The sequence below is a fragment of the Bos indicus x Bos taurus genome, chromosome 29, assembly GCF_003369695.1.
Source record: "Bos indicus x Bos taurus breed Angus x Brahman F1 hybrid chromosome 29, Bos_hybrid_MaternalHap_v2.0, whole genome shotgun sequence".
Lineage (NCBI taxonomy): Eukaryota > Metazoa > Chordata > Mammalia > Artiodactyla > Bovidae > Bos > Bos indicus x Bos taurus.
In genome coordinates this window covers 43,675,498-43,698,131 of record NC_040104.1, presented here as the reverse complement: position 1 = coordinate 43,698,131, position 22,634 = coordinate 43,675,498, and the positions used below count along the sequence as shown (strand labels likewise).

At 44.3% G+C, this 22,634-nt stretch overlaps 1 protein-coding gene across 1 annotated transcript in view; it reads left to right on the top strand.

Moving 5' to 3' along the window:
- Positions 1–3,262: 3,262 nt before the first annotated feature.
- Positions 3,263–22,634, top strand: part of RAB38 (RAB38, member RAS oncogene family) — a 66,114-nt gene continuing 46,742 nt past the window's right edge. Inside the window, exon 1 of the mRNA XM_027532275.1 lies at positions 3,263–3,550. Within this exon, the coding sequence (XP_027388076.1) occupies positions 3,349–3,550 (202 nt within the window). The 5' untranslated portion in view covers positions 3,263–3,348. The remainder of the gene's footprint in view (positions 3,551–22,634) is intronic.

The window sequence follows — 22,634 nt, the reverse complement described above, 5'->3', positions numbered from 1 at the left end:
AATTAGTTTTTCCACTTAATATGTGCAATAATTTGTTTCCACACTGGTCAGCAAGGGAGCGGAGTCTCAGAGAAATCTGACTCTGTGCCGTGTGCGACACCATTCATCCTTGAATTCCGAGCCCTTTGTGATTTCCTACACCTTTTACAGACTTGAGTCACCCGCTTTACTGTTTTTCAGGAGAGGGTGTGCTGTGGTTTAGCAACCTGAGGGTAGTCAGATGGTCAAAACATCCCCAAAGATGCTCTGAGATTTACTGCGGAAAGCAGGTTTCATGGTGCCAGGCGGCTGCTGGGAGGAGGTGACACATGGCACAGCAGCAGACCCTTCTTTCTGGAAGAAGAACGGCTTGCCAGGATAAAGCTGGGCACCCTTGTGGACAGTCTGAGGCAGACGGGGTCTCAGGAAGCCTCATGATCTGGGGGTAGAGGGAGGATGGGAGACAAGGATGGTCTGCCTGTTTGCTAAGGCCCTTGCAATCTAAAGAAGCTCTAGCCTGACTCTAGTTTATATTCTGTCCCCACTTACCTGGGTCCCTGTTTGCAATCTACTTCTGAGCAAAGGAAATAAATTCAAAGCAAAGCAAGGGAGCACAGACGCGTTTGCCCTCCAAAAAAAATGTGCTTGGAGAGCGCTTATCTTGGGGGAGAAATATACAGCAGCTGAGCAGCTTACAGAGCCACAGCCAGGAAACTAGAAGAGAACTACAGCATAAAGTTTGGTTTGAAAATGCCTTTGCACAGACTTTTTCCACCTCTCAGGTAATGGTGCCATGGTGGGGTGGTTAGAAGGCTGGGCTGTCACTTGCCGGAATACATCCAGAAGACCCAGAATACTATTTTAGAGTCAGAGGTACTCTGCAGAGATCTCGCAACCCAACTCTGTCATTTTACACAGGGTCTTTCAGAATTCTAGCCTGTGAACTGCTAGGCCGTGGTGCTTGTCAAGCCACTCTGAAAGTCAAAAGTGAAAGTCGTTCAGTCGTGTCTGACTCTTTGTGACCCCCATGGACTATACAGTCCAGGGAATTCTCCAGGCCAAAATACTGGAGTGGGTAGCCTTTCCCGTCTCCAGGGGATCTCCCCAACCCAGGAATCAAACCCAGGTCTCCTGCATTGCAGGTGGATTCTTTACCAACTGACCTATCAGGAAAGCCCTTCAAGCCACTTTAGTCTAAAAGATTTAAAAATTGTAAACTGAGAGTCATTTCTTCCCTCTGTGAAGAACTGTCATGAGACCTAACTGAGTGACCCTGGAAACAAGCTGCAGGACTTCCTTCCCAGCCAGCAGCTCGCTCACCGTGACCGACCACTGTCCTCGGAGAGGCAGCAAAGTCGAAACCTCAGGACCCAGTCCTCAATTTTGCATTCTGTGGTGTAAAGAGCCCTCTTCCCCTCGTGTATAAACTCCAGGTCCTGAATCTTGGTCAGCCTGCTACACACAGTAAATCTAAACCTCTGATGCTCCAACAGGCCCGGGTGAGAAAAGGAGATGAGGTGAGGATGATTCAGCCAGACCCGGCTGGGAGAACACGCTGGGGCCTGTGATGTTGGATCAGGCAGAGCTGGCTCACATGATGTCTCAGCCAGCCACCCCCTCCTTGCTTCCACAACCATTAGCTTCTACTTCTTTTTTAAAATTTTAACTTGTGAAAACTTTATTGTTTTAAATAAACTTTTAAATGCAGACCCAATCTCTAATCCACATAGAGTGAATGATTTAGCTTTTCCATGTTGTAGGGGAGTCAATTTTGTTAATTGTGTTTTTCAAGGAATTTGCCCATGTTGCTTAAATTTTTAAATTTATTCACATAGATCTGTTCACAATATATTTTCATTCATTTTTTTAATGTCTATAGGAACTCATACTGCCAATTTATGTTTTCTCAAATTAGTACTGGAAGATTTAAGTTTGAATTTGGCTTTTTCATCACAAGCTGTTTGCCCCCATGTACGTTACTTAAAATGTCTAGGCTCTTTACTGGATTAGAAATATATATTAGAGGCTAGGATACTATAATATGATCCTTATTATTTAGTTAGTTTAAAGTGCCATGAGATAAGAAAAAAGAGAGTAATCGCTGTAGCCGATACTATTCTTGGAAGGTATCACAAGACACTGATACTTGACCTGAACATTTCAGGATATGTGAGCTAGCCTATAGGGCTGCCTATACACACCCAAAATGTCTAGGTCTTGTTTTCCTCATTTGTAAAATGGGAAGAATAATCGTATCTATTTTTAGGACTGCTGGGATGATTAGATGACATGTGTATAAAACCTGGCTCATACCAAGTGCTGGATATATGCTTGCTCTTATTATCATGTAACATTATCTGACCAGTTGTCTAAATTGTCTTTCAATGCTGCTCAGAGCTTATAGGAGAGGATAGGAGGAAACTAAGCCATGGATGCCCTCAGCACTTACAGCCCAACTATCCTCCTGTTAGACCATTAATTGGGCTTCCCCTGTGGCTCAGCTGGCAAAGAATCCGCCTGCAACACAGGAGACCTGGGTTCGATGCCTTGGTTGGGAAGATCCCCTGGAGAAGGGAAAGGCTACCCACTCCAGTATTCTGGCCTGGAGAATTCCATGGACTGTACAGTCCATGGGGTCGCACAGAGTCGCACGACTAAGCGACTTTCACTTCATTTCAGACCATTAATAGTTGAATAGGTGTGAAAGGCCCTCGGCGTTCACACTCCCAAGCTGTACCAGATCACGGAAAAAGAAGAGGCTGGGGCAGCTCAGATGACTAGTGTGAGGTCACTCACCTCGAAAACCAGGCGTGCCGGACCCAAACCCAGCTGATGGGCCTCCTGAAACTGTTTTACGCGTTGCCTCGCCTCCAAATTCTCTCTACCCCGCGGGGCGGAGGCGCAGCCCACGACCTCAAGAGTCCCATGTTCAGCCAGACCGGTTACCTACCGTCTGTCTCCCCGCAATTCACTTAACTTTTTAGACACTCTCACTTGCCAAACCTGAAAACTGAAACCCACACCTCCAGCTTTGTGGCCAAGATTACAGGCGAGAAAAGCACGTCGGAAACTGTCAGGAGCTGTAACGAATAACGTTTGCAAAAGCGCGTGAGCCTCCCCAGTCTCCGGGGCCCAGGAATCGCTCGGGTCTCCCCCCGAGCCGCGCGGGCGGGGTGAGCAGGCGGGTCAGCCCGCGGGGCTCGGGTCTGGGCGTTTCTGCAGCGGCCGGGGAGGAGTTCCGCCCTCGCCCCCGTCCCGCCCAGCCGCCGCCTCGCGCCCGCACTCGCGCTCCCCGAGTCTCTCTGGCCCGGCCCCCGGCGGCGCTTCCCGGGTCCGCAGCAGGCACCGCGCGGCAGGCGGGCCGCCACCATGCAGGTCCCGCACAAGGAGCACCTGTACAAGTTACTGGTGATCGGCGACCTGGGCGTGGGCAAGACCAGCATCATTAAGCGCTACGTGCACCAGAACTTCTCCTCGCACTACCGGGCCACCATCGGCGTGGACTTCGCGCTCAAGGTGCTCCACTGGGACCCGGAGACCGTGGTGCGCCTGCAGCTCTGGGACATCGCTGGTGAGCCCCGGGGCCGGGAACTGGGGCGGGGGCACCTCGCAGACCATCTCCTGTGCCAGGGCAGCGGCTCGCGGCCCCGCGGAGACCCGGGTCTACCTCCCGGGCGCTGCGCCAAGAAAAACTTTCCGGGATGGACTGCAAACTTGGTTTCAAAGGAAACAAAAAAAGTTTCTCCCTAGCGCGCTGCAACTTCACGTGCGTTCCTTGGCGCTTTGCGGCGGCTGCTTTATCTCCGCCTCCCACAACCTCCCCTGGGATCTCTGGGCGCAGCGCGGGCCTCCCCGGGACCCAGAGGGAGACCCTCCGGAATTGCACTAGGTTCTGATCCCCAGCTCACTTTCCGGGCACCGGCAATCCTTCGGGTGACGCCGCCCGGAGCGTCCCGCCCGCCCTTCCTAGCCTGGTGCCGGGACCCGCGAGGGGAAGCCCCTAGACCAGTTCACAGAGGGAACCAGGAGAGTTCCGGACTTGTGGTGTTTCCCAATTCCTGTTCCTAACTGCTCCCTTTATTCCAACTTTCGACACCCGCTTTTCTAGCGTTCAATCAAGAAAGCTGGAGGTTCTCTGCTTTGAGAAAGCCAAGGACCTTTCTGTGTCTGCATTGGGGGTAAATCTCTCACTGTTTCTGTTTGTCCTTCTGTCTCTCTCGTCTATGAAAAGGAGATCGAGTATATATATTCCTGTTAGGGTCATTTTTTTATAAGGGTCTATTCTTTGCGACCCCATGGACTCTAGCCCACCGGGCTCTTCTGTCCATGGAATTCTCCAGGCAAGGATACAGGGGCGGGTGACCATGCCCTTCTCCAGAGGATCTTCCCAACACAGGGATGGAAGCCAGGTCTCTTGCGTTGCAGGCGGATTTCTTTACCGTGTGAGCCATTGGGGCAGCCCCTTTCTATGACATTCGCCACAGATTTCTTGATTTGTTCCTAAAGTTTTCACTGAGAGGTCTGGAAAATGAGGAGCCTCTTACAATGTTTGAAATCAGAATTTGATTCCCAGGGTTTGTACCAGGAGTTGGGGCTTCAGTCTAAGGTGGAGGTGCAAAGTGTCCCTGGGCCCAGACTGTCGGCGTGTCCAACCCTTCACTGCGGATCCCGAGCTCACCATCCTGCTCCCCACAAGCCCCTTCAGCTCAGCCGCTTCCCCGTTAAGTTGGAAAGCAGTCAGACAGTGACAACTTGGGGACTCTCCTGCTAAGAAATTTTCAGGTCCCCTGGGATTCCTTGTGAACCCCTTCAAACAATCAATCCACTTCACCTGGGTCTATTTCATAGTCTGTGGCACTAGGAACCTTTACAAGTGCTGGACCCAAACTGGCCACTTCTGTTTGAGAAAATAGGTTCATTTTAGCAGATGCATTTGACTGGAAACTTTATTATGGCTTGAAGTGAGAACATATGTGGGAAGTTTTCCGAAGGGCATTTCTTGTTCTGGGGATTCCGGTGCCTCTTTAATCAGGAGCTGCCAGGTCTTATGATAAAACTCTTGACATGTGAACAGATTCATGCCTTTAGTGGCATCGTTAACTGCTCTAGGAGCACAGGGATTAGCAGAGACCAGAAGATGTCATTGGCCACTATCTGATTGGGCTGTATATGTAGAAAACCCTCTGTGAGCCTGGGCACTTTGCTGCTGCTGTTCTTAGTGTCTAACACCTCTGATGTTGCATCAACATCTCTAGGACCCAGGTATAGAATTAGCTTACTCTTTGAACAGGGGTGTAGCTGTAATTTAGTTTTTTATGTGAAAATCAAATGAGGATGTGACCTCAGGCATGTTACATAATGTCTGTGAATCTCAGTGTCCTAAGAGTACTCGGGTATAGAGATGAAGAGCCTAAATTCCACTTGAAATGCTTCCATCTGAATCCCTGTTTCACCCCATATCTCTTGGGCAATTTTAAGTAAGTTTCCTAACTTCCTAGTCTCCGTTCCTTATCTGTAAATAGAATGCTTTCTCCCAACAAAGGAGAAAACGAGAGGAAAACCTACAAATGCTAACTGAACCCATTAGTACTTACTCCCTAGGAGACCTGCAGGAATTGTTGCTATACTAGCTACTTTTTGTTTTTTGAATATGTGTAAATGCTAGGCAAGAAGGACATGATATGAGTGTGCTAATTAGATCTTATTAAACAATAATTCCTGATGAACGAATATAACCTGTTCTAAAACACCCAGCACCATTTTTCAGCTCTATCCATATTACAACATGCCATCTTGAGCAATTTCATTCTCAAGCTTAAAAATACCTCCTCCAGTTCTGAAGTTGCCGTAGAGGCTATAGTCACAGAAGTCTGTGTATATAAGAAATCCAAGGAGCCTCAGAAAGTCAGTTCTATAGCTATGGTGGTGTGCACCATCTCTGTAGGGAAGTTTATTTTTCCCAGAGCTTTGATGTTCAATGCTAACCTGTCATTTCAGCCTCCAGCCCAAAGAGCGCTGTGGGCTGGGTTTGAAGTTCTTGGTGATGGTGGTTTAGTCACTCAGTCGTGTTGACTCTTGGCAATGCCATGGACTGTAGCCCACCAGGCTTATCTGTCCATGGGATTTCCCAGGCAAGAATACTGGAGTACCTAGCCATTTCCTTCTGCATGGGAACTTCCTGACCCAAGGATCAAACTGGGACCCCCTACATTGCAGGCAGACTCTTTAACCAACTGAGCTACCCAGGAAGCCGGCTTAGAAGTTGGGCAGCAGGCAAAGCTTGTTGGGGGCGGGGCAGGGGGGGAGGGGAGCTGGGCCATTGTGGGGAAGGATGATTGGAGTGTAGAATGGACATGTTTCAAGCTCCATAGCTAGTCCTGTGAAGAGTAAGTGCATATGGAACCCAGCCTCAGTGGCCCAGTCAGACCCCAGTCAGACCCAATCAGCTAAGTGTATCTTAGAGCGTCTTTAGATCTGCCTGTCGGTCCAACCTTGGGGAATGCTTCCTGTCTGCTTGCTGCTTACTTTTGGCATGTGTCTTACAGGCACGGGTAGTGACACTCATTTTGAGCTTGCTAGGGGTGTTGATGAAGTAGAGGAAACTTGCCCTGTCCTGAGAGGATATCACATCCATCTGCTATCAAGGGAATCTTTTGCTCAATTAGACTTTTAATATCCATTTGGTTCAGGGCCAAGTCGGGTCCTATTTGTTCAACTAATTCCCGTGATCTTTGTCTTGTGGTCACTTAGACTGGCCAGTTTGCTTCTGCAAAAGACTGCAGAAAGTACCTTTTAGGAACTTGTGAAGTAGACCTTGAAATCACTGAGATGAATCCCACAAACCCCGTAGAAGACTCTGAATCCCAGTGATTCCACCATAGAGGAGCATCTGAGTTAGCTTTGGATTTGGAAACTCTTGATAGAGTCAGAGAAATTAAGTAATTTTGCTCAAGGCCACCCAGCTAGTAAGTGGAAGAGCTGAATTTGACTCAGGTCTGTTTGATTTGGAATCAAGCCATGCTTTTTATAACCATAGCCCTGTGAGGGACCCACTGGGGTTATACACAATTCCTCTTTAAGGGCACTGCTTATTTAGTAGATGGATTATCCTTGCCTTCTTTCCCTTATTGCTAATATGTTTTTGGATGGTACCACAGTGCAGAGAGTGAAAAGAAATGGAACAGAAATCTATTTCTGGGCTTCCCTGATGGCTCAATGGTAAAGAATCGGCCTGCAATCCTCCTGAGACATGGATTCGAGCCCTGATCTGAGAAGATCCCACATGCTGTGGGGCTCAAGCCTGAGTGCTCGACTACTGAGCCTGTGCTCTGGAGCCCCGAGGTACAGCTGCTGAGCCCTTGTGCTCCAGATACTGAAGCCCACACGCCCTGGAGCCCAGGCTCTGCAACAAGAGAAGGCACCACAGTGATATCGCAGGGAAAGAAAACAATTGCCACTTGAAAGATGGGCAACTGAGATCCAACAAAGTTTCACGATTTGCCCAATGTCAAGTATTACAGCTTTAGAATATCCATAATGTATAATCCATAATTAATAATATATAATTAATTATATGTTTAATAAATATAATAAATAATATATTTATTAGAATACATCTGAAGTATTCTATTGATTACTTTGATGACTCCATCAGCACTTTCAAAGAGAACAACACAATTTTGTCTACAAATCTTGCTGTGCTTTGGGAACCAGGTACTGGAATTAGGACAGTGATAGTAATAGTAGCTAACATCTTTAGACATTTATTCTTACAATTGTCTGTGCATACGTAATTTTTAATTTCCCAGTAAAATAGCTGGTTAAGTGGTAGTGCTGGAACTTAAAACTTGGTCATTGAATCTAGCACCTAGGTTCCTAATAGTTTTGCTCTACTTCCCACAGTTCAGAAATAGAATACTTCAGATGTAGTCTAATAAATATAAATTATGGATATTCTAAAACTGAGATACTTGATGTTGGGCAAATCATGAAACCGTGCTGGATCTCAGTCCCCATCTTTAAAATGACAATTGTTTCATGGTATTGTCTCTTGCAGTCTCTTTCAGCTCTAATATGGTCTCACTGCCCAGTTGCTTCTCTGGTAGCTCAGCTGGTAAAGAATCTGCCTGCAATGCAGGAGACTCTGGTTCAATTCCTGAGTCAGGAAGATCCCCCGGAGCAGGGATAGGCTACCCACTCCAGTATTCATGGGCTTTCTTGGTGGTGCAGATGGTAAAGAATACACCTGCAATGCAGAAGACCTGGGTTTGATCCCTGGGTTGGGAAGTTTTCTTGGAGGAGGGCATGGCAACCCATTCCAGTATTAACATGCCCAGTTAGTATGTAACAGCTTATTCCAACTTTACTTACTAGCTTTGTGACTTGTGCAAGTTACTTAATTTCTGTGCCTTGGTTTCCTGTCTAAAACCTGGGGACAATGGCAGACCCTGCATCTTAGAATTGAAAGAATGAGATGGGTTAATTCATGTAAAGCTGTGCCTGATGCGTTCTGAATGTTAGCTATTACTCTTCTTTTATTAACTGTTATCACAAACTTCTTTCACATACATTTTCCTGCTTGATCTTCTCAGAGTTGCTGAGGGCATAGACAGAGCAGGTGGTGTCAAACCTATTTTATATTAGATCAAGAATCAGAGACCCAAGATCACAACAGCTCTCATGTGGCAGAGGAGAGCAGGAAGAGCAGGTCTGTTTAACTCCATCTTTGATGCATATATTTGAGAAAAATGACCAGATCTGTGGGTCATCAGAAAACTCAATCCCACATTTAACAGATACAGTAGAAAATAAAGTTGGCAGATGATGTAGAGAATCCTTCTCTCCCACGTGAAAAGTTTCACGGCAAGACTCTCCTAAGTAATACATTCCCCTAAATAGTTAAAATCCAACACGTAGGAAAAATATTTCCCCGCAGGGCACATCTGTATTGACTTTCCCCACCTAAGCCGTGTGACGAAGCCCTGGAGGACATTAACTCTCCAACAGGCAGAGGGGCAGCAGAGCGGGTCTAGAGTTACCCGTGTCTAGAGGCAGGAGCCCAGAGCATCAGTGGCCCTGAAGGTCATCTGGGTCACAGTGCTCGGTTGTTTTAGTGTCTGTGATGGGCTTCCACATTGTAAAATTCAACCGAGATTTTGGACTTGACTTCTCTTCAATAGACGTCAACCAAGACTTCCCTGGTGGCTCAGACGGTAAAGCGTCTGCCTACAATGCAGGAGGCCTGGGTTCAATCCCTGGGTCAGGAAGATCTGGTAGAGAAGGAAATGGCAACCCACTCTAGTATTCTTACCTGGAAAATCCTATGGACAGAGGAGCCCAGTAGGTCTACGGGGTTGCAAAGAGTCAGGAACGACTGGGTGACTTCACTTTCTCTTGAATATCTTTTTTTTTTTTTAATTATTTATCGGCTTGCTGGGTCTTTGCTGCTGTGCGACCTTTCGCTAGTTATGGTGAGCAGAAGCTATGCTCTGCTGGCAGGGCATGGACCGCCGTGGTGGTCTCTCTCGTTGTGGAGCCAGGCTCAGTGGTTGTGGCTTCTGGACCCTGGAGCATGGGCTCGATAGCTGTGGCCCCCGGGCCTAGTGGTCCTGCGGCATGTGGGATCTTCCCGGATCAGGGATTGAACCCGTGTCTCCTACATTGGCAAGTGGAATCTTTACCACTGAGACACCAGGGAAGCCCTTTTATATCTATTTCTAAAAGACAAATTCTCTGGGAGGTTTTAGAAGTGTCTTAAATATTAATGCAATGGATCTGAAAATGTAGAGAGTGCTAAATTTGGCAACCGCCGTTCCAGGCAAAAAAATAAAAATGCATGGCAAGTCTGGGCCACGTTCAAGTGGGCAGTTATTGTCTTGTTTCTAGCCTGGCTAATTACAGAGTTTCTAAATACCATGTGGGTTAACATGCTATGTGCTTACAAGTAAATAATATGTACACTGAACGGAACAGTGAACTTTCAACATGAGGTGAGGGCTGGGTGGGGAACACACCTCAGGGCTTCTTACAAGGAGGTTGTTAGACTCTCTGGGCATCACAGACACATGGGCATTAGGCCTGTGGGATACGTTCTCTAATCTAGGCTTTAGATTAGAGGACTGGTTCTGACAGGTGGGCACAGAGCAGCCTGACCAAGGAGCGCTGAAATGCTTGAGAGGAGGGAATGTGGGGAGCAGCTTCTATGTGTGTGTTTGATTTTTTCAGCAAATGTGTCTATTAAATGCCTGCTGCTTCCCTGGTGGCTCAGACAGTGAAGAATTTGCCTGCAATGTAGGAGACCTGGGTTCCATCCCTGGGTCAGGAAGATCCCCTGGAGAAGGGAATGGCAACCCGCTCCAGTATTCTTGCCTGGAGAATTCCATGGACAGAGGAGCCTGGCCGGCTACACTCCATGGGGTCGCATAGAGTCAGACACGACTGAGCGACTAATACACACACACACACACACACACACACACGTATCTGTTAGGCACTGTACTGGTTGGGGAAACAAGAATAAAGACTTGAACAAGACCTTAACAAGTTCATGGTTTAGTGGGCATGATAGCGTGAAAGCAAATACACTGTAATGGTGAGTAAATTGTGTTGGTAAACGTGACTCTGAAATTCTCTGGTGATACAGAAGGGGTCCTGTCCACACCACATCCTCCATTCTCTGAGATTAAGCCTGATCAGACTAAACAAAGCCTCTGGCTAGGGTGATTTCCTGAGCTCTTTCCTAGCACCAGTGACTCCCCGGGAGGGACTTCCCGGCCACTCACCTTGAGACAAAAGTTCATCCTCTGGCCCTTTTTAATTCTGTCTCCTCCTGAGGAGCTCATGCATTCCTGTGGCTTTAAACTCTGTACCGGTGACTCCCAAACTGTGCTGATAACCTTGCCTCCTCATGAGGTTCAGACCTACAATTCCATCTTCCTACTGGACATTGCCTTTATGATATCTCAGATATATTGCAAGATCAATATGTCATAGCCAAGTCGCATAAAAAAGCAAGATTGCTTGTTTTCTCTAGTAATAGAGTAATATATGCTCAATGTAGCAAATGTGGAAAGTACAAAAGAAAACAAAAATACGACACAGCAACAAGGAACATAGACGTTACCGCTCTTAATGAAAGTAGTAAATGATGTCTTTGCAAATCTTAACCAGAGCTATCTCTCCACGTACCGATCTTCACAGTGTAGTGAACTATACTGCTTTTTACCCAGTTACGAAGCCCTGAAACCTCTGCCGTCTTTTCTCCGTCTCTTCTGAGCTGCGCATGCTCTCCATCTCCAGGTCAGATGGTGATTGTGCCTCTCCGGCAACTGCCCTAAACCAGGGGCAGCTCTGTTATCCCCTGTCCTGCTGTCCTAACTCCCTGGCTAGTTCTAGTCTCCTCCTCCTCCAGTTCTTATGTGGACTAAGGTCAAGTTTATCTTCCCAGAATATCGCTTTGGTGGTTCTTCATTGCCTACAGATTATAAACATCATGGTGAAAGAAATGAAAGTCCTTGGGATGAGATGATTGGACAGATGATGACTAGAAAGAGGACAGATTCTAAATTTTAGAGCTGTTGAGGGAGAAGTTCGTGGGGTCCAAGATGTTCAGAAGTACGTGGAGTCCTTGAGGCCTGACCTGGTGCAAAGGAAACCCGGGATCTGTCTCACTGTGGACTTGTCAGAACACAGTTACTCTCATTGAGGGTCAAAATGATACTTAAGATTTTTTTTTAATGTGTTTAACTTAAAAAGTCATTTTACAATATGAGAATTTGAGAAGTGTAAGATCCTGCCTGGGAAAATGTGTTCATTCATTTGATAAGCACAGGGTTTTTAGGAGGGGATGAACCAGGCATTGGTATGGAATCTGATATTCCACAGGGGACATGAAGTTATTTAAATATAATCATGAGATGATTACTGACTGTTTTGATAAACCTCTGAAGGAGAAATGTCAGGTGCTAAAGAAAGTCAAATCATGGGCCCTGCCATCGCCATGGTGTGGAGGAGAGGGCTGTGGCTAGGAGGAGGTGGAGAGAGGCAGCAGCAGCAGACAAATTATGAAAGGATGCATATGCTCTGCCAGTGGTTAAGAGGGGTTTTTCTGTACATTTATCAATTTATCAGAGAAAATCTTTGCAGTTAAAACAGCACCATGATTCTGGCAAATAGGTCATTTTATTTCCAGTTTTATAAGCGAGGAGACTGAGCCAAGGGTAAGTAGAACATGGTGCCTGGTACGCTGTAGTTGCTCAGTAAAAGTGGGTTTGGTGTTAAATGGCCAGTGGGTTGATACTACGGTCATTGCACAACTGAAACATTTTGAGGAGAGTTGTCTTGTGAAATGTTTAGACTTGATTGCTCCCTCTTCTGAGAATTAACTTTGGAAAACCCTGCAAAGCTTTCAACCCATTGAGAGTCTTTTTAACATTGTATTCTCTTTGCTTCTGGAATGGACCTTCCCAGATGGATATGGTGGCCCTGCTGCTCCTTGGGTGGAAATAGGTTTATTCTGTGAAGGGAAGAGCCTCATCTTCTAGGGGGGTGTATTAGAACAGTCTCCATCAACCTGACAAGGTCAAGTCTGAGACTCTAGCCTGGGATTCCAAATTATTGTTGTTTGAGAGCTTGCTTGAGAAGTTATATGGTCTTAAATTACTCTCTGAAAATATGTCAGGGTTTAAACTTCACCATTCCCCACTCCCTTTAGCTTTCTATTCTCAGGTATTAATCCTGTCCTATCTTTTCTATCTTAGAAAATAGCTCTCTCTTATCCCTCCTTTCAGTAGCCGTGTCTTCCTCACAACTCGTCTGAACTACTGCAGCATTGCACTAAAGCTCATCCCTTCCTCAAGCTTTCCCGCCCATCAGCTTGCAATCCACAGAGGTAAAGCTCCTTAAGGCAGCGTCTGTCTCCAGTCAGGTGTTCTCCAGTGTGGCAGCCTTCAGTGGATCCTCATTACTTTCAGAGTGAGAGACTAAGCATTTTAGCATGAAGTTCAAGGCCTTTCTTGATCTGGTCATTGTTAGCCATCCTAGTCCCATCTCCTGTACCTGTGATTTTGACCATTCTGGATATCTTACTGTGGCTTCAGTTCAACTACCATCCCCTTTATACTGTGGCTTGTACAGTTGTCTCTGGCTAACTACACTTTCCCGTTTCTTTTCTTAAATAGCTCCTATAGGCCTTTGGTCATCACCCATCTCACTTCCTTCAGGAAGTCTCTTTTGAGTCCAGGTGGCTGAGGAAGATACTGTTTATCTGCTCCCATAATATCCCATGCTTACCCCAGATTAGAAGTCCTCTACCACTGCATTGAGATGCTTTTTCTTCCCAATTATAACCCTAGAACTTGGTTCTAGTCCGTGTTTAGTGAGTTTTATTCAATAAAAAGCTTCAGTCAACTATTTCATCATTGCTCTAAAAATTTCTTCAATAAACAAAAGAAACTTTTTGTTTACAAACAAAAGTTTTTCATGCTTCAAAGACTTGGTAATTTTCTGAACACTAACAGAAAAAGGCATGCCTTTTAGAATTGATAAATACAGCAATCATTTTTCTTAAGGTGGCATTCCATTTTATTTTTCACCATAAAAACTAGGGAGTGACCTTAAAGAGCATTCTTAAGAACTGTGCTTCTTCATTTAACAAAATCTTCCTAATTCAAAGTGAAACGTCATTCATTTGGAGGTCAAATGACAAAGCTGTATTTTCCTTTTATGATTTTTGGATAGATTAGATGAAGTAATAAAGGTAATTTTGACAGAGTTAAAACCTGTAGGTCATCAAAACAAATCCTGCATTTTACAGTTGAGGAAGCTGTGCTCTGAAAGGGGGTTTCTATTGATTTCTCAGGCTCAGAGAGCTAGTCAGAGGTAGAACTGGAACAAGAATGCTGGCTTCTCTGATTTGTTAGGGATGAGATGTGAGGAATTAAAAAATTCTTTTTAAACACCGGGTGTTTTGGCATTGTCTTAGTCCTGGGGCACAGGAATAAATGAATTTAGTAGGTACTCAGCTTTGAGAGCTTCCCTGGTGGCTCTAAAGCGTCTGCTTGCAATGTGGGAGATCTGGGTGTGATCCCTGAGTCGGGAAGATCCCCTGGAGAAGGAAATGGCAACCCACTCCAGTATTCTTGCCTGGAGAATCCCATGGACAGAGGAGCCTGGTAGGCTACTGTCCATGGGGTCGCAAAGAGTCGGGCACAACTGAGTGACTTCACTTTCACTTTCAGCTTTGAGAGTTCACAATAAAGCAATAAAGAAGAGAGAATGTTGGTATGGCGTTGAGGTGAACCAAAGACACCCACAGTTTGGATTCAAAAGACATGCCTGGTTTAATTTCCCCAGTGCTCCATTACAGGCTCAATATGTGGCCCCTTGGACTTCCTCTTCCTTATTCACACTCCGTATTTATCGCCTCCGCACCTCTGCTCCTGTTCTTCTTACTAATTCACATGTCCTTCCCTTTATCTCCACATACCCAAAGACCTGCCTGAAAGGGACCTCCTGTACAAAGACTTCCCTAATTCTCTCCTCCAGTGGTAACTCCTTCCTCCCTTGAATCAACACAGCTCCACTCCCTCCTGTCTTGTCTCCTTTCAGCAACTTATTAGAGTTCTACTGTACCTCTCTAGATATCCTTTCCAGTATTTAGCAGAGCTTGCTGCAATTATTTGTCTCATGATCTAATGAAATGACTGTGGACTTAGCCAAGATGTGGAGAAAGAGAAAGTACCATGGAGGAGAGTGAAGCAAAAGCAGGTTTGGGATGCAAAGGCAAGCGAGTTCAGGAAGAGGGTAGTCAATCATTTCAAATGTCCGGGAGAAATTGGAATTATTACTTTTTGCTCTGAACCATTATGTTTTCTAGTCTGTGTTATCCTGATTCATTATTTAATCTTTCTTCCTCATCAGCCTTGTGTAAATGTGCTCTCTCGGGAAGGACAATGGACAACTTAGCTTCTTGTATACCACCTCAGCCTATTGGAGATCAAGAAATTATCTACTGTGTGAGGGATTCAAACACATTTCAACCTAATTTGTAGGGTGAAGTTTGACAGCAAATGATTTAAATTACTTGTCGACAGGACTGTTTCCCCTGTAATATAACGTGTTATGAATACCACCATTTATTGGGTGTCAGGCATGGTACTGTGCACTTTTTGTGCATCATTTTATTTACTGCTCACAAGGAACTGATCTTATAGGTTCTGTTACTAACCTCATCATAGAGGTCTACGCTTACAAGGGCTAAAAAACAGATAAACACACAAAACTCTTCAAAAGGTGCATAGCAGGTAAGAGATAGTGCTGGGATATGAACTGAGATTTGCCCGGTTACAAAGTAGTAGCTACCTTCTAACTGCTCCATCTACTATTGCCTGTGGGGTAATAGGTAATATGACAGTGTGATAGTTTTCACATATCAAGGATTAAGTTGCATTTTGAAAATGGATAGTATTTATTTTAAAGGAATATTTATTATTATTTTTAACCCTTCTACTTTGGATAGAGCTAAGAATTGAATGAGCTGAATTCTTTGCATATATCATTGCTTAGATCATGTGGTTGGTTTGACTTATTAAGAAATATCTAAATATACTATATTTAGACAGGAAAACCACAGTGCATAAGGGATATAGACTCTAGTTTGAAGAATAAAGATAAGAGTAGCTATGATGCTTGATGGTATTGGAATAAAAATTAAGTCTTTATGGTGGTAGAAGGGGGTGTGTGTGTGTATCTGTGCATTTTAAACTTAATGAAAGAATCCTCTAGACTAGACTTGAGAAGCTACAACAGAGTTTCTCAAACTCCTCAGTTCACAGAACCTTTAGTATCAAAGTACAGATAATTTTTTCATGGTGTCTTTAGGCCAACAGAATATATATTCATCAATTTTTTATTTTTATTATTTTTTGTAATATATATTTTATTGAAGTATAGTTGACTTACAATGTTTCAGGCGCACAGCAAAGTGACTCAGCTATACATATAGACATACATTATTTTTGAAGTTATTTTCCATTAAAGCTTATTATAAGATATTGACTATAGTTTGTTAAGTAATTAGCACCAACAATTTCATAAGTATTATAGTCTAATAATTTAATAGTCCTTTGGGAAAATGGAGGACATAAGTGAAAATGATTTTTATTTCATTTTTAATAGCTATGATTATTTACTATAGGGACATGTATTGCTTTGGGCTATAGAACAGCATCTCGAAACTGAGTCAGAGTGGTCACCACCACCCTCATTTCCTGTTTCTTATTGATTTTCACATGATCTTGCTTTTTATCACACAAACTGCAAAAACGCCAGCTTCAAAGAGATATGAGCACATCAAAGGGAATGTAGCACAATCTAATGTTAAAATCGTGACCTGCCTCTAGTTAGTAGTTCCCGAGGTGTCTGATCTTGAGCACCACTGCTTGCCTGGGTAATTTAAAATTATCCAGTTGCAACCCTGTGACTTCACTGAGGCCCCCCAGAGCACCTTGGAACACATTTTGGGAATTTTACCTATGAAGGAATCTGTGAATTATTTAAGAGTGAAACCCTTAGAGTCCAGGGTCCCTTGTGAGTTATGAAAGTATCTTTAAAGAAACTGTGGAGAGGCAGTTCTGAACTGGGGACAGATTTTTTTTTGGAGTGGATTTTAAGAGTGAGCAGGAGTTTAGTAGTCATGGAAAGTCAATGAATTGGATTAGAGATCTTGCTTTATTCAGTCCACTCCTCTCCCTGATGGGGCTCCCTCTCAATAAGAAATCATTATTCATTGTTACTTTATTGTGTAAAGAGTACTTGTGTTACCAGCTCCATTCTGTTTTGCAAGACCATTGTGAGCACAGACTAAGAGCTTCTCAGAGTACATGTACGAAGGAGAGATCATTGTCATTAAGTCACTATGTCCAGCTCTTTGCAACCCCATGGACTGCAGCACGCCAGGCTTGCATGTCCTTCACTATCTCCCAGAGCTTGCTCAAACTCATGTCCATTGAGTCAGTGATGCCATCCAACCATCTCATCCTCTATCATCCCCTTCTCCTCCTGCCCTCAATCTTTCCCAGGGTCTTTTCCAGTGAGTTGGCTCTTCCCATCAGGTGGCCAAAGTATTGGAGTTTCAACTTCAGCCTCAGTCCTTCCGATGAATATTCAGGGTTGATTTCCTTTAAGACTGACTGGTTTGATCTCCTTGCTGTCCAAGGGACTCTCAGGAGTCTTCTTCAGCACCACAGTTCTAAAGCATCAGTAGAGATCAGTATTACAGGAATTCCACAGCGGGCTTGAGGAGACTACAGTGTAACTGGGGACATGGTCTGCAGTTTGCAGCACGTAGAAAGCGGTGTGGGGCGGGGTCTGATTGGACAGGCGAGCCAGTGGCGCATTGTCAGCGCTGTCTGATATCGGGGAGGAACGAACTGAGCCTGGGGCCAGGTAGTCAGAAAAAGGTCCAAGGAGGTAGGATTTGGTACAATCTTGAAGAATAGGTAGGATGTAGTCAGGCAGAGTCAGAGATGGTGTATGTTCCAGTGAGGATGGGAAGGCCGTGGAATGGTGAATGAAAGCAAGAGGCAGAACTTAGTGAGCCCGGCAAGGCATAGATTGCTAGATTGCACGCAGCAATCCACAGTCTGAGGATTAGCCTTTGACTTGTAGATCAAGCTGTGAAACCTTAAAAATCCCACAGGAGCCCAAGGGGTAAAGTAAATGAACTCTTTTCTCTACCTGGCAATCACTTGTTCATCTTTCCTAAGGTCTTCTCTGAAAAAATCGGTTCTCACTTCTGGACCACTCACTCTTCTGCTCCCTGTTTCCCTAGGAAATGAAGATAAAACTTCCCCTGAATCCTGGTTCCCATTTTGTTTCTCTGCAAAATTTCATGTACAGCTGGATGGTTGTATAGAAATGAGGCTGAGTGTGTTAAAGAGTATTTTGAGACAAAGAACCAAATCATGGGATCCTACATAAGCATGTATAAGAGACTTTAAAAAAGTGGATCAATAGCAATGATTTACTTTAAAATAAAATTATATAAATGTCATTGAATTCCAAATAGTTTGTTATAATTATTTGAATAAAATGGATATAGATACATACATTTAAATTTAAGGCAGTGTTATCTAACAATGTGAAAGTAATAGTATCTTAGCCACCTTTTTTTTTTTTTTTTGACTTCAAAATTGAGTGCTTGGCTATGGAAGGCAGTTTGGCAGTTACTTACAAAACTAAATATACCATATAACCCAGCAACTGTGCTCCTTGGTATTTACCCAAAGGAGTTGAAAAATTATGTCCACACAAAAGCTACACACAGATGTTTATAGCAGCTGTATTCCTAACTGCCAAAAGTTGGGAGCCACAGAGATGTCCTTCAATAGGTGAATGGTTGGGGCTCCCCTGGTGGCTGAGCTGTAAAGAATTTGCCTGCCAAATGCAGGAGACTCAGGTTCAATTCCTGAGTCAGGAAGATCCCCTGGAGAAGGAAATGACAACTCACTGTGGTATTCTTGCCTGAGAAATCCCATGGACAGAGGAGCCTGGTGGGCTACAGTCCACAGGGTCACAGAAGAGTCAGATTCGACTGAACACACACACAGTTGAATGGTTAAACCAGATAATGGAATATGATTCAGCATTAAAAAGAAGTGAGCTATGAAGCCATGAGAAGACATGGAGGGAACTGGAATGTATATTACTAAGTGAAAGAAGCCAACTTGAAAAGGCCGTACGGTATGTGATTCCAACTCCATCACATTCTGAGAAAGGCAACGCTATGGAGACAGTGAAGAGAATAGTGGTTGCTAGAGTTGGGGTAGGGAGGGGGGGAAATAACGGAGCAAGAGGATGTTCAGGGCAATGAAAGAACCCTGGATGATCCCGTAATGATGAATACATGTCCTTAAACATTTGTCCAGTGCCGTAGAATATACAACACTAAAAATTCACCCTAAGGTAATCCGTGGGCTTTGAGGGATTATGATATGTCAGTTTAGAGTCAGCAAGTATAACTGTTAGTGTATCACTCTGGTGGGTGATATGGATAACAAGGGAAGCTATACATGTATCGGGGCAGAGAGTATATGGGAAATCTCTGTACATTTCATTCAATTTTTCTGTGAACCTAAAACTGTTTTCAAAAATTTAAGTCTCAATAATGATAAAAAATAAACATAAAAAAGACCAAGTGCTTGGTACTGATCAGCTCAAATGAACTCGACGGAGCAATTCATAAAATATTGACCCCAGATTTTTGCATATTCTGAATTTTCAAGACATTCCATATTTGTATTTATCTTCCAATTTGCAACTCTTGGGAAATTGTTCAAATTGCTTTAAATCTTGTGTGGGTCACATAACATGTGAGCAGCCCAGTCTCCCATTTTGGCACCTGTTCTGGGCAGCAGTAGATTTAATTAAGCAAATTATAGAGTGACAACAGGCTTTGGATGGTAAATCTGGAGGAGGTGTACAGATATTAAAATACGAGTAAATCTCCAGTCCTGACCACCTCAGCCCTGGAACTTCAGACTCACATATCCAGCTGCCTACTCACCACATCTGCATAACGGACATCTCAAACCTAACATGTCAAAGTCCCAGTCGACTTCCGTGAAACCTGTGCCTCCCAAAACCTGCTCCATTTCAGCTAATGGCAGCTCCATGCTTTCAGTAATTCAGGTCAAAAGCTTGGTAGTCATGTTTGGATCATCTCATAAGTTATAGTTCACCTATCTTCTCTATCTCCAAATATATCTGGAAAACAGTCAGTCTAGACCATCTTCACCACTGCCCCTTTGGTCAGCATCAATATCTCTTGCCTGGACTGTGGTTTCCCCGCTTCCAACCTTGATTCCTGTATGTCATGCCTCAATGCAGCATCCATAGGGGTCCATTTACTTCTATCGGTTCTTGTTTCTCATCTGTGCACACTCTTTCATCCAGAATAGCAGGTAGCCTCAGGATAATGGCCTGAAACTGTCAACAGTCTGGATCCTGTGATCCGCCTGCCTCATTGCACATTCTTCTTCTCCTTGCTCAGCTCTCACCAGCCAACAGTCTCCCTGTGTTTTCCACATGCGTGGCAGACACTTCTGAGCCTCAGCATCTTTGTACTTGCCACTCCTCCTGTCTGAAGCCCTCTTCTCCTAAGCATCCTAATGGCTTGCTCCTTTACTTCTTTTTGATCTTTACTCAAATGATACCTTCTCGCTGAGCCTTCCTTATCCATCTTGCTTTACTTCACCCTGGCCTCTTATGGCTCAGCTGGTAAAGAATCCACCTGCAATGCAGGAGACCTGGGTTCCATCCCTGGGTTGGGAAGATCCTCTGGAGAAGGGAAAGGCTACCCACTACACTATTCTGGCTGGGAGAATTCCGTGGACTATATAGTCTACAGGGTTGCAAAGAGTCAGACACGACAGAGCAACTTTCACTAGCATACTCATTTCTCCTTTGCTGCTTTATTCATTTATTTAATATTTATTTGGCTGCATTGGGTGGGTCTTAGTTGCAGAGTGCAGGCTCAGTGGCTGTGGCACGTGGGCTTAGGTGACCTGCGGCATGTGGGATCTTAGTTCCCTGACCAGGGGTGGAACCCACGTATGTCCTCTGCATTGCAAGGTGAATTTTTAACCGCTGGACCACCAGGAAGTCCCTGCTTTTCTCCATAGCACTTTTCACCAGATAATGTAATATTATATGTATCTTACTGTTTTTGTTTACTGTGGATCTCTTTTTACTAGAATGTAAACTTCATGAGGGCTTCCCTGGTGGCTCAGTGGTAAAGAACCCACCTGCCAGGAAGGCAACAATTTTTAATGTTTTTTTTTTCCCCCTTAGTTGCTGATTTTTTTTTCATTGCATGTTTCTAGGGCCTGGAAATTCACTGGCATTCAGAATTTTTTGTTAGATGGATGAAAGAAGTAAAGTGGTAGGACATAACTTAAATAAAGTGATTTCAGTGGGAGTGGAAAGAAAGTGATAATTGTCAGGGACATGACAGACGATGATTCTTAAAGACTGGTAAGCCTGAAAGTAATCACTGGGAGGGAGTGAAGAGTCAGGGGTTATCTGTTCACTCAGCAAGGAGATCTTATTGACCACCTACTAGGCGCCCAGGTCAGTGTTTGTCATGGGGCTGCAGAAACTTGGCTCTGGCCGGGGGGAAAGAGGCTGGCAATTTTGTAGGGGATAATTACCCAAGGTTAATTCTAGAATAGAAGCCTAAGTGACTTGGAAAAACAGTGATTGATTGACACTTTTCTGTCACTGGTTTGGTGGAACAAAGAAGTGAGGAGAGATGATGAAAAAGTTCCAGAACCACTGCCAGAGAGTCAGATGGGCTCTTGGAAAGTGATGAGAACCATGCTCTCCAGCAATAGCCTGACTCTGATCCTTGTCGGGGGGTCTCCCTGAGCCTTCAAAACCTGCTTATATCACAGGAAATTCAGTGGCCATTTACTCTTCGTAGCAACTGGATGTTTTTTTTTTCTCCTTTCTCCAGATCCTTGTTCAAAGTTCATGGTTACTTTTGGTTTTATCTACCTGCTTTTCATACCATTTCTCTCTAGAAATTAAGAGCGTACCTTGGTATGGTATACTTTTAACCCTACTGATCTTGCCATGACCTCCAAAATTTATATTTGGAATAAATTGATTCCAAGAGATTATTTCTTAAGATGAGAATTACTGTGAAAGCACAACATTCCAGTCTGAAATTCACTGCAAGGATATGCACATAACCCTGTTGTAATAATGTTAATTTTCTCCATCAATGAACATCTATTATTTACTGAAAACAAGAGGAGACTATAGAGTAAGTGTATTAGTAGGTGGCACTGGCTCATGAAAACAAGATAATGCTGTATTTTAGAGGAAGGAAGAATTTTAATTTCAGTTTATTTCTACCACAATACTCAGAGCTCTTACTATATCCAAACAGTAGAGGAATAAACTTCAGATTTACGGTGTAAAATGTGACCAGCCTGCTCTCAAGGTTTTTGCAATGCCAAGTTGGAGACAGAAGCAGGAAGATGCAGCATGATAAGTGTGAATGGAACAGGATAAAGAAAATGCTGTGGGGTCGTGAAAAAGGGAGCCAGGGTTCCAGCTGGCAGGTTCTGTGAGGTTTCAGGGCACAGAGATAGGATACACAGGATGTAATTGAAGGTGAGAGGGGACATGTGGAAGGAATTCAGACTTTGGGAACAGAGCTGCAAGAAAAAAAGACCAGGAAAGCCAGAGAGTAGTGAAGGATGTGTTCTGGGAAGGACAGGTCACCCGGTGTGGCTTGGCTGTGGAGCACTCGGAAGGAAGGGACGGGAGAAGAGCTTGGAAGGGTGGTTGGAGACAGTCTTCCAATGTGTAGTTTCATTTGAGTGTCTTTTTTTAAAGCGTGGAAGAATCACTGAAGGGCTACAATGGCAGAGAATAGTGGTAATATTTGTATTTTGAAAGTGATTCTAATAGAAATAGAAGTTTTAAAACTTCAGCTAGAGAGGGCTTAAAAAAAAAAAAACAAAAAAAGAGTTTCCTAGGCCCCACACAAAAGCAATACAGTAAGAATCTCTGAGGAGGATGCCCTGGGGACGGGTGTTCTGTAAACATTTTGGGTAATTTCTTCTGTCCCCCCAGCCCTACTGAGA